Below are 12,199 nucleotides of genomic sequence, written 5' to 3' on the forward strand. Positions count from 1 at the left end.
TGGTGGCACAAGGGCCCTTTAAGGACCTTTAAGGCCTTTTACATGCCTGTGTCCAGGGGCCCGTGTGTGTGTGTGTGTGCGTGCGTGTGTGTGTGTGTGTGCTGGTGAGGTGGCGGCTGGAGGAAGAGGAAAACATGACCATTTCCTGCTACAGCTAGAAAATAAAACAAACAGGAAATGGATAGCAGAACTCCGAGAGTGAGGAGCAAGGAGACGGACAGAGACCAGCATCAGGGAGGAGAAGTCAGGAGAACCGCAGAACCCAGAGGAACCCGGAGGAACCCAGGGGAACCCAGAGGAACCCGGAGGAACCCAGGGGAACCCAGAGGAATCCGGAGGAACCCAGAGGAACCCGGAGGAACCCAGAGGAACCCGGAGGAACTGGACACACAGAACACACAGAGAGCAGCTGACCTGAGGTCAGGAGAACGTCAGCCCTGAGTCTGACACACACACAGACACACACACACACACACACACACACATATACAGACATGTCTCAGTCTTGAGGACTCGTGGATTATTTTTCTTTATTCTGCACAAAAAGAAGAAAAAAGTAAGAGCTGCTTCGTGTGTGTGTGTGTGTGTGTGTGTGTGTGTGAGAGAGAGAGAGAGAGAGAGATCGTCCAATCAAAGCCAAGAATCATAAATGCCCAATTTTCAATGTTCTTCTTTCATTCTTCCATCATCCCATCTGTCAATCATCTGTCAGAGTCTTGTGGACGACGTCACGCCGAGTCGGTGTAAACAGGAGAATTGCGTCGTTGCCATGGAGATAAAGTTAAGCAGTAATCGTCTGTGATCAGTGTGTATGTTCATCATGTATCCCAGCGTGATGTCGTTGATGAGGCGTCTGCTGCAGCTGAATAACACTTCCTGTAGTTTGTAGATCAGCTGCTCCTCCTCCTCTTCCTATGAGCCTCGGCGGTACGCTAATTAGCCAAACGTTAGCACGCTAACATGCTATGCTCAGCTGTGTTGCATTTAGCTTGAAGCTAAACTGAGCCTGAGTTCGATTGTTGTGATTTTGTTTGTAACAATATCTTTCTGCACTTTTCATTTTTACTTCTCTTACTTGAAGCTACAGTTTGCATCTGTATGTGGTTACCATGTTGACGGCTGTCTGCATCTTTGTGTAGTTACCATGGTGACTGCTGTCTGCATCTGTGTGTAGTTACCATGGTGACGGCTGTCTGCATCTGTGTGAAGTTACCATGTTGACGGCTGTCTGCATCTGTGTGTAGTTACCATGGTGACGACTGTCTGCTTCTCTATGAGGAATGGTTACCATGGTTATGGCTGTCCCCTAGAAACACGGATTCTCTTCTCTTGTGATGGAGGGTTAGATATGCTAACAGTTTCCCTCTGCTTCTAGTCTTTGTGCTAAGCTAAGCTGAACAGACATGTATGTCAACTGGACCGAAGACGATCAGTGATAGAAGACACCAGGGGGCGGGGCTTGATAATTTGGCTCCACTTTAGAGGAGCTGTTCTCTGACTCTGGAGGATCCAGGCCTCATTAAGGTGTGTGCGTGTGTGTGTGTGTGTGTGTGTTTGTGTGTTTGTGTGTGTGTGTGCGTGTGTGTGTGTGTGTGTGTGTGTGTGTATGTGTGTTTGTCTCAGCAAAGACCTGGATCCTCCTCCATTATCACTTAGAGCTGTGATTGGCTCATCACAGGTCACATGACTCAGTAACAACACACTGCTGACCGAACCTGACAGAAGAAAAGTTCAGGTTTTTTCCACTGACTTACAGCTGTGTGTGTGTGTGTGTGCGTGTGCGTGCGTGCGTGCGTGTGCGTGCGTGCGTGTGTGTCTGTGTGTGTGTGTGCGCCCGTGCGTGTGTTTGTGCGTGTGCGTGTGTGTGTGTGTTTGCGTGCGTTCGTGCATGTGTGTTGACCTGTGTTGAAAGCAGAGTTAATGAATATTGTGTCAGCTCTTTTGTGAGGTGTGTGTGTGTGTGTGTGTTTACCAGCTGACTGACTAATGACTCTCAGCGACAGGAATGTACAGACAGACACACACACTAACACACACACACACACACACACACACACACACACGCAAGCACTCAGGCAAGCAAACACGCACACACACGGTGACAGATCTAGAACTAGAAACAGGAAGTCCGTGAGACTTTAACCAGACCTGGACTCGCAGGTGTCAGAGGTCGACTGGATCGACCTTCACAGACCTACAAAGCGTTTGGCCTGAAAGGGACGCGACGTGTCCGACGCCTCAGAGAGGAAGTGAGGGAGGACGACAGGACCTGACCTGGTGTCTGCTGCAGGTCCGACCTGTGGTTCACTGGGGTGCAGTCCAATAGTCAAATTCGCTTAGGAAGTTTTCAAAATCCTGAAGTGACCCGTTCGTGTTTCCTCAGCGCCATGATGAGATCTGTTCAGATTCTCTACGTGCTTGGGAAAGGTGCTTCTGTGCTTCCTTTCCTATCTCATTAGGGAACACTGGAGCTCCCTATGTGAGAGGAAAGGAGAAATAGACCCACATTTAACGTGGCGCGCCATGTACGTACGTAAACGATTAAAATCTGAAGTAGAAGAAGAAGTTTCTGATCGCCTTTATATACAGTCAGTGATCGTCTTTATATAAAGTCGCTGATCGTCTTTATATACAGTCAGTGGTCGTCTTTATATACAGTCACTGATTGTCTTTATATAAAGTCTCTGATCGTCTTCATATACAGTCAGTGATCGTCTTTATATACAGTCTCTGATCTTCTTTATATACAGTCAGTGATCGTCTTTATATACAGTCAGTGGTCGTCTTTATATACAGTCACTGATTGTCTTTATATAAAGTCTCTGATCGTCTTCATATACAGTCTCTGATCTTCTTTATATACAGTCAGTGATCGTCTTTATATAAAGTCAGTGATCGTCTTTATATACAGTCACTGATTGTCTTTATATAAAGTCTCTGATTGTCTTCATATACAGTCACTGATCGTCTTCATATACAGTCTCTGATCTTTTTTATATACAGTCAGTGATCGTCTTTATATTCAGTCAGTGGTCGTCTTTATATACAGTCAGTGGTCGTCTTTATATACAGTCAGTGATCGTCTTCATATACAGTCACTGATCGTCTTCATATAAAGTAAGTGGTCGTCTTTATATACAGTCAGTGATCGTCTTTATATACAGTCAGTGATCGTCTTTATAAACAGTCAGTGATCGTCTTCATATACAGTCAGTGATCATTTTTATATACAGTCAGTGATCGCCTTCATATACAGTCAGTGATCATCTTTATATAAAGTCGCTGATCGTCTTTATATACAGTCAGTGATTGTCTTTATATACAGTCAGTGGTCGTCTTTATATACAGTCAGTGATCGTCTTTATTTACAGTCAGTGATCGTCTTCACATACAGTCAGTGATCGTCTTTATATAAAGTCGCTGATCGTCTTTATATACAGTCAGTGATCGTCTTTATATACAGTCAGTGATCGTCTTTATATACAGTCAGTGATCGTCTTCATATACAGTCACTGATCTTTTTTATATACAGTCAGTGATCGTCTTTATAAACAGTCAGTGATCGTCTTTATATACAGTCAGTGATCGTCTTTATATACAGTCAGTGATCGTCTTCATATACAGTCAGTGATCGTCTTCATATACAGTCTGTGGTCGTCTTTATATACAGTCAGTGATCATCTCTATATACAGTCAGTGATCTTCTTTAAATACAGTCAGTGATCGTCTTCATATACAGTCTCTGATCTTCTTTATATACAGTCAGTGGTCGTCTTTATATACAGTCAGTGATCGTCTTCATATACAGTCACTGATCGTCTTCATATAAAGTAAGTGGTCGTCTTTATATACAGTCAGTGATCGTCTTTATATACAGTCAGTGATCGTCTTTATAAACAGTCAGTGATCGTCTTCATATACAGTCAGTGATCATTTTTATATACAGTCAGTGATCGCCTTCATATACAGTCAGTGATCATCTTTATATAAAGTCGCTGATCGTCTTTATATACAGTCAGTGATTGTCTTTATATACAGTCAGTGGTCGTCTTTATATACAGTCAGTGATCGTCTTTATTTACAGTCAGTGATCGTCTTCACATACAGTCAGTGATCGTCTTTATATAAAGTCGCTGATCGTCTTTATATACAGTCAGTGATCGTCTTTATATACAGTCTCTGATCGTCTTTATATACAGTCACTGATCGTCTTTATATACAGTCAGTGATCGTCTTCATATACAGTCAGTGATCGACTTAATATACAGTCTCTGATCTTTTTTATATACAGTCAGTGATCGTCTTTATAAACAGTCAGTGATCGTCTTTATATACAGTCAGTGATCGTCTTTATATACAGTCAGTGATCGTCTTCATATACAGTCAGTGATCGTCTTCATATACAGTCTGTGGTCGTCTTTATATACAGTCAGTGATCATCTCTATATACAGTCAGTGATCTTCTTTAAATACAGTCAGTGATCGTCTTCATATACAGTCTCTGATCTTCTTTATATACAGTCAGTGATCATCTTCATAAACAGTCAGTTGTCATCTTTATAAACAGTCAGTGATCGTCTTTATATACAGTCAGTGATCGTCTTCATATACAGTCTCTGATCTTCTTTATATACAGTCTCTGATCTTCTTTATATACAGTCAGTGATCGTCTTCATATACAGTCAGTGGTCGTCTTTATATACTGTCTCTGATCTTCTTTATATACAGTCAGTGATCGTCTTTATATACAGTCAGTGGTCTTCTTTATATACAGTCTCTGATCTTCTTTATATACAGTCAGTGATCATCTTTATATACAGTCAGTGATCGTCTTTATAGACAGTCTCTGATCGTCTTCATATACAGTCTCTGATCATCTTTAGATACAATCAGTGATCGTCTTCATATACAGTCAGTGATCGTCTCTATATACAGTCAGTGATTTTCTTTATATACTGTCAGTGATCGTCTTCATATACAGTCAGTGATCGTCTTCATATACAGTCAGTGATCATCTTCATAAACAGTCAGTTGTCGTCTTTATATACAGTCAGTGATCGTCTTTATATACAGTCAGTGATCTTCTTCATATACAGTCTCTGATCTTCTTCATATACAGTCAGTGATCGTCTTCATATACAGTCAGTGATCATCTTCATAAACAGTCAGTTGTCGTCTTTATATACAGTCAGTGATCGTCTTTATATACAGTCAGTGGTCATCTTTATAAACAATCAGTGATCGTCTTTATATACAGTCAGTGATCTTCTTCATATACAGTCTCTGATCTTCTTTATATACAGTCAGTGATCGTCTTCATATACAGTCAGTGGTCGTCTTTATATACTGTCTCTGATCTTCTTTATATACAGTCAGTGATCGTCTTTATATACAGTCTCTGATCTTCTTTATATACAGTCAGTGATCGTCTTCATATACAGTCAGTGGTCTTCTTTATATACAGTCTCTGATCTTCTTTATATACAGTCAGTGATCGTCTTCATATACAGTCAGTGATCGTCTTTATATACAGTCAGTGATCGTCTTCATATACAGTCAGTGATCTTCTTTATATACAGTCAGTGATCTTCTTTATATACAGTCAGTGATCGTCTGTATATACAGTCAGTGATCTTCTTTATATACACTCAGTGTATATAAATACAGTTTTTTTCAACAGTGACGACACCAGAGCCTTTATTGACGTCATTAAAACGTCAGGACTCTCCACTGATCACTTTCACTGCGCCGCTCCACCTTTTTTTTTATGATTTCAACATTTCCGACCGCACCTGAACGCGGCAGCGGGCAGCGTCTGTCCCTAGAGCGTCTGAGTCCTGATCCGCACAGAGCACCGGACGCTGCTGCGCTCCTCACCGACCCGTCACCGACCCGTCACCGACCCGTCACCGACCAGGACCCGTCACCGACCCGGACCCGTCACCGACCCTGACCCGTCACCGACCCTGACCCGTCACCGACCAGGACCCGTCACCGACCCTGACCCGTCACCGACCAGGACCCGTCACCGACCCGTCACCGACCAGGACCCGTCACCGACCCGGACCCGTCACCGACCAGGACCCGTCACCGACCCTGACCCGTCACCGACCCGTCACCGACCAGGACCCGTCACCGACCCGTCACCGACCCTGACCCGTCACCGACGTGTCCGCCGCCTCAGTCCCAGGTTCTGATGCCGGTGTGAGCCGCTGATCATCCACCATGAGTCCGCGATGTAAGTTCATCAACCTGCAGAGAAGCAGCGAGTCGGTTCAGTCCCAGTTCGAGGACGAAGAGAAAGTTTGATTTCAAGCAGAATGAAGGTTTTGCTTTTTTATTGGTTCATGTCGGATCATTTTTCTTTGTTGATCATTTCAGTGTAACTGTTCTTTAATGTGATCCGATCAATGTGATCCGACCAGGATCAACTGAAATCAGCTTAAAAACATAGAAATAATCGATCATTTGCTCAGTGTGTAGAACAGCTGAGGCTCATTGTTTCCTGCTGCTGTGTAACGTTCACTGACTCTGTTCAATCATATACAGATGTGAATGACTGACTGATTGGTTATATATTTATAATATATATAAATTATATACGTATAATATAAACCCTGAATTGCAGGATCTTTGTCTCTGAGTGACTTTGGCTCTTCACTGCAGATGATGCGTTTGAGGCAGCAGGAATTGTGAGTGGCGTAACAGACGCGGATAAATTCCAGGTGGCTGAACCTGAACAAACGTGATGGTCCTGAACGCACCGTCAGCTTCACGCACATATTTCATCTGCATCATTTCCAGTCATCGCTGATATTTCACATGAAACTTGTTGATACTCAAGTTTTTTAATGTTTCACAGAGTGAAGCTCGTGTCACGTCCAGAAAACTGGTTTCACTGCTGCTGCCTGGACGTGTGTGGTTGTTTGACAACAGACGAACAGTGTGTGTGTGTGTATGTGTGTGTGTGTGTGTGTGTGTGTGTGTGTGTGTGTGTGTCTGTCTGTCTGTCTGTCTGTGTGTGTGTGTGTGTGTGTGTGTGTGTCTGTGTGTGTGTGTGTGTGTCTGTGTGTGTGTGTGTGTGTGACTGTGTGTGTGTGTGTGTGTCTGTGTGTGTGTGTGTGTGTGTGTGTGTGTGTGTGACTGTGTGTGTGTGTGTGTGTGTGTGTGTGTGTGTTTTGTCCTGCAGTAGAAACATTTCTGACATGCTTGGACTGCAGCTTCATTCAGAGGTCGTGCTGCGTTCACTGTCACGTGACAAACTGAGTCACGACACTCGTCTTCTCATTAGAACTACAGACAGACAGACAGACAGTCAGTCAGATAGACAGTCAGACAGACAGTCAGACAGACAGTCAGATAGACAGTCAGTCAGACAGTCAGACAGACAGACAGACAGTCAGACAGACAGTCAGTCAGACAGACAGTCAGACAGACAGTCAGATAGACAGTCAGTCAGACAGTCAGACAGACAGACAGACAGTCAGACAGACAGTCAGTCAGACAGACAGTCAGTCAGACAGTCAGACAGACAGTCAGTCAGACAGTCAGACAGACAGACAGACAGACAGACAGTCAGTCAGACAGTCAGACAGACAGTCAGACAGTCAGACAGACAGACAGACAGACAGTCAGTCAGACAGTCAGATAGACAGTCAGTCAGACAGTCAGACAGACAGACAGACAGTCAGACAGACAGTCAGTCAGATAGACAGTCAGTCATACAGTCAGACAGACAGTCAGTCAGACAGTCAGTCAGACAGTCAGATAGACAGTCAGTCAGACAGTCAGACAGACAGACAGACAGTCAGACAGACAGTCAGTCAGATAGACAGTCAGTCATACAGTCAGACAGACAGTCAGTCAGACAGTCAGACAGACAGACAGACAGACAGTCAGACAGACAGTCAGTCAGACAGACAGTCAGTCAGACAGTCAGACAGTCAGTCAGACGATGGAAAAAACTCTTCTCCTCTGTCGTGTCTCTGAGCAGAGGAACAATGCCGCTGACTGAGACGTTTTCACTTCTGCTTCTGTCTGAACCCTCTTCTGTGCTGCTTGACCTTTGACCTCTGCGCTGTTGGCGACCTGAGTCCGTCTGAACGTGAACACGTCACATGACGTAACAACTCACTGATAAAGTTCCTCTTGGCAGGAGACGACATGTGAACATATTTACTGTTAAAATTAAGAAACTGCTCTTCATCATTTCCTCATCGTCACGGCGATCCGATGGTCGCTCCCGCCCTCCGTCACCTCCTTTCGCCGCTGCTCATCTTCAGGGACGAGATGATTTTACATTTTTCTGAGCAGCTGTTTCTCCCTCACGGATTCTTCTGAGTGCACAGTTTGAACGTTAATGAAAGACAGATGCATCGTGGGTAACCGTGACCTTTAGAGATCTTTTGAAAGACCTGTGATTGGTGTAAATCTCCAGCGGAGGTCATGAAGCTCAGACGGATCAGCTGCAGGCGAACTTATGTAACCTGCCGTGTCCTGAATATGAAACATGTTTCTGAATATGAAACATGTTTCCGTCATCAGCTCGTGTTCGAGTCTCAGGGAATGTGGTCACATGATCTGTCGTCCTGCCGAATGTTAGGATGTCACAGTGAAACTGACCTTTGACCTTTTGGATATTTAATTTAATAACTTCATCAAATTTATTTTGTTCGACATTCATGTCATAATCAGCGCATGAGTTCTTGAATTGTGACCTTTGACCTTTGACCACCAGTCTCTGGGTCATCACCTCTCGCAGCTTCCGCCGTAGCCATGGTAACCAGGCTCAACCGAGCGTTCAAATGTTGCCTCGTCGTTTTTACCTCTGTACGTTATGGTGCGGATCTGGAAAAAGTGGGCGGGGCAAAATGTTTGATCTCTTTCTATGACATTTTTTTTTAACGTGTACGCTGATTTCACCGAATAATTCATGAAAACTATCAGAAAAATGATTTACTGACGCTCGTCTCGTGACTGTAGGTCATAGTGACTCTCGGCTCCTCCCAGCTGCTGATGTCATCATGATGACACAAGCCTCTGCACCGTGACGGTGTCAGCAGATCTTCATTGGTCATGGATCAGTTCCACCCAGAGAGGCGGGTCGTCGCAGAGAGAGGTGGCTGATGGGACTTTGGAGCCACTAAAGTTCTTATCGTAGTCAATCAATCATCTACTCTGATGGTTCTTCAGTAGAAAGTCTCTGAGTCTGATCTCTGATCAGTCTGATATCAAATATTTCCTCTTTGATCCTCGGCCTGTCGTCTTGTCTTTGACCTCAGTGGAAAAGGTCAGGAGGTCAAAGACTTCTGAAAAGAGAATCTGACTCCACTTCATCACTAAACTACGTCGTCGTGTGACGATGTCTGTTGTGTTGAAACTACACATTTCTGAAGATGAACTACAAAAGCTCCTCTTCTAGGCGACTTCACCTCGTGAGTTGAGGTTTGATTGATTCATGATTCATGTTGAAATGAACAACACGAAGAAACATATTTATTCATCACCTGTCACTCATATTCATCACCGTGAGACCGTGTGACATCAGATGGAAACTTCTGTCCTGACTCCCAGAATGTTGAGTGTGGTTAAAGATTTGTCCCTTTGTCCTAAATGTACAGGGACAGAGTGTTTCTATGGAGACAGACATTCAGTTCTCAGAGTCAAACACATCACTCTTTTGGGGTTTTTGGGGCACCATGCACTGACCACTTACATAACGGTCACAAACATGAAGTTAAAATATGACAGAATGATGAAGTGTGGGCAGGAAGTCAGAGATCAGCTGTCAGCCCTTATTCAAGAAATGATTCCTGTTTGTATTTTTGGACGTACTGACTGTTCTCACCGTTTCCTCCGCTCAGTATCTCCGCAGCCATTAGTCATGGAACACTCCCCGCTCTGGGTCGAGGCTGAGGCCCGAGGCCTCCGTCTGATTGGATATCTGCCTCTCCCTGGACTTCCTGTTTGTGGTTTGTGGAAGGTCGTGACCTCTCATCAGATAAACTGCGTCAGCGTGTTAACGAAGGTTCCTCAGATCTTCACATTCAGAACGTTGCCGGGCATGTCGATCAATAGCTGTCAATCACACTGTCGGAACACGGGGGAACACGGTCCAATCAGTTTTCCAGAGGACGTGTGAAGGTCACGTGCACGCAGGTGACCTCCCAGTGACCCCCCCACAGAGTCTGTTGAGTTCTATGATCAGTGAAGAAGCGACGAGGACGTTTGGCCTGGTGATGAAACAAAGTGTCCTGGGACGGAGTTGAACTGAAGACACACCCGTGACGGTTCCAGTGCTCTCGTGTCATGTTCAGCTCAGATGTTACTGTGCCTTCAAAATTCTAAAAACCTTCCTCTAATTTGCCCCAAAAAATGATTGGCCTGCTAGACGTGTTTTTGTCCGTGTCCGGTCCATCATCAGTTCACCAGACACGACAGACTGGTGACACGAGTCTTTCACCAGGACACAACCCACGACGACGTCGCCGTCCTGCGCTCTGATTGGCTGTAGCTGCTAGAAATGCAGACAGAGGCTGCGACGTGTCGGCGACACTGAAGAGTTCACATGAAGCATTTGGCGACTGGAGATCGAATGATTTGATTCTGTGTGACTTTTATACAAACAGTTCATATTCATTTATCGATTCACACTCAGGGAACAATCCTGGAACTACGTCTCCCGTCTTGTGAGCAGGAACTTTAATGCTTGTTCTTCCTTTGTTTCTACTCTGTATTTGTCTCACTAACAAGCAGCTGAATTGTCTGTGATCAGCTGCAGTTTGCAGTGAATCCAGTGACGATCGACTGATCAGAAACATCCAGATTCTTTCTGGGTTCTCTGGGTTCTGAGCAGGTTCTTGGACGTTTGCTCACATTGGAGATCGGAGGTGACGACATCCTCAGAAATTCTGAGTTGCTCGCGTCCGTCGCGTTCAGATCTGGTTCTGAGGAACAGGAAGTGTCTTTAACGACAGTTGTTCCACAGAATCTTCCTCTGTGATCCGTCGACCGGTCCCGTCTCGTGTCCACGTCCTCCTCCATCTCCCTGGTGCTGGTGTTGTGGAGGTGCTGATTGGACCACACCCGCGGCCCGTCACACTATCGCCGTCCTTTCCGCTCCCATTGTTTGTGTCCCGGAGCTTCCCGATGCCCTGCGACCCTCTTGAAGAACGCTGCCTGGCTCCGCGTGCGTTTCCTGAACCTGCCGCCGGGGCTGCTGGGTATATTTCTGGAACCAATGTCGCTGAATCACTTCCCACTTCGCCCTGCGCGCCGAGCACCAGTGTGTGTGTGTGTGTGTGTGTGAGTGTGTTTCCTTTAGTGTGTGTGTGTGTGTCTATTCTTGTCTGCAGCAGTTTGTCCTGAGCTGGTGAAACTGGAAACCAACAAGATGAACAACATCCGCTCCCAGTGCCACACACACACACACACACACACACACACACACACACACACACACACACACACACACACACACACACACACACACACACACACACACACACACAGATTACAATTTTGAGAAACTTCTTTGGTTGGAGATTCTTCTGACGTTGACGTGGTCGAACGGTAAACTAGTCGATCGACCTTTAATAACTGATTCATCTCTTACGTTGTTAGACTTTCTGTTTTTCTTCGGTGACAGTGAACTCAACATCTCTGACTCTTTATTTGAAGGTCACAAATTGAAATCATCCAGAGCAACTTTATGAGTTGCCGACGACAGTTTGCTGAACACTGGGTTTGTTCTGTTGCACGACCTTGAGTTGTCTTCTGTCTTCACGGGGACCAGTTGACGGGCTGAGTCCTCGTGTTATCGTGTAACGTGAGGACCGTGTCACCTGGTGATGAACGAAGTCTCTTTGGTTTTAAGTGTAATGGACAAAGTAAAGTTGGTGGAAGAATGAAACAGACTCGTCCTCGAGTGTTTGGAGACTGACAGCGACCATGGTTCTTATCAGTGTTTGTCCTGATGAGACTCAGAGTCGAGTGAATCATCTGACTTTATTTGAGACGCGTTGAGTGAATTATTCCTCGGATCTGATCTCGTCCGTCGTCTGTTAATGTTTGACGACTTTATGTCTCGGACGTTTACGACTGTTGGATTTACAATGTGATCCCGCGTCTGTGCCGGCACACCTCGATCACCCAGCGCGACGGTTGAACTGTGGACCCTGATTTAATTATTTAACACCTG

The 12,199-nt window shown here is 45.1% G+C and overlaps 1 protein-coding gene across 2 annotated transcripts in view; it reads left to right on the forward strand.

Annotated features, from left to right (window-relative positions):
• The first annotated feature begins 162 nt into the window (after positions 1–162).
• exoc3l2b (exocyst complex component 3-like 2b) overlaps positions 163–12,199 on the forward strand; it is a 26,899-nt gene continuing 14,862 nt past the window's right edge. The window contains exon 1 of one of the 2 annotated variants that reach the window (XM_035621847.2): positions 163–419. In XM_035621847.2, the coding sequence (XP_035477740.2) occupies positions 178–419 (242 nt within the window). In that variant the 5' untranslated portion in view covers positions 163–177. Of the gene's footprint in view, positions 420–6,060; positions 6,239–12,199 lie in introns of those variants that run through there. The other variant, XM_035621848.2, reaches the window with a different exon arrangement.

Source organism: Scophthalmus maximus, chromosome 11 (genome assembly GCF_022379125.1).
Source record: "Scophthalmus maximus strain ysfricsl-2021 chromosome 11, ASM2237912v1, whole genome shotgun sequence".
NCBI classification, from domain to species: Eukaryota; Metazoa; Chordata; class Actinopteri; order Pleuronectiformes; family Scophthalmidae; genus Scophthalmus; species Scophthalmus maximus.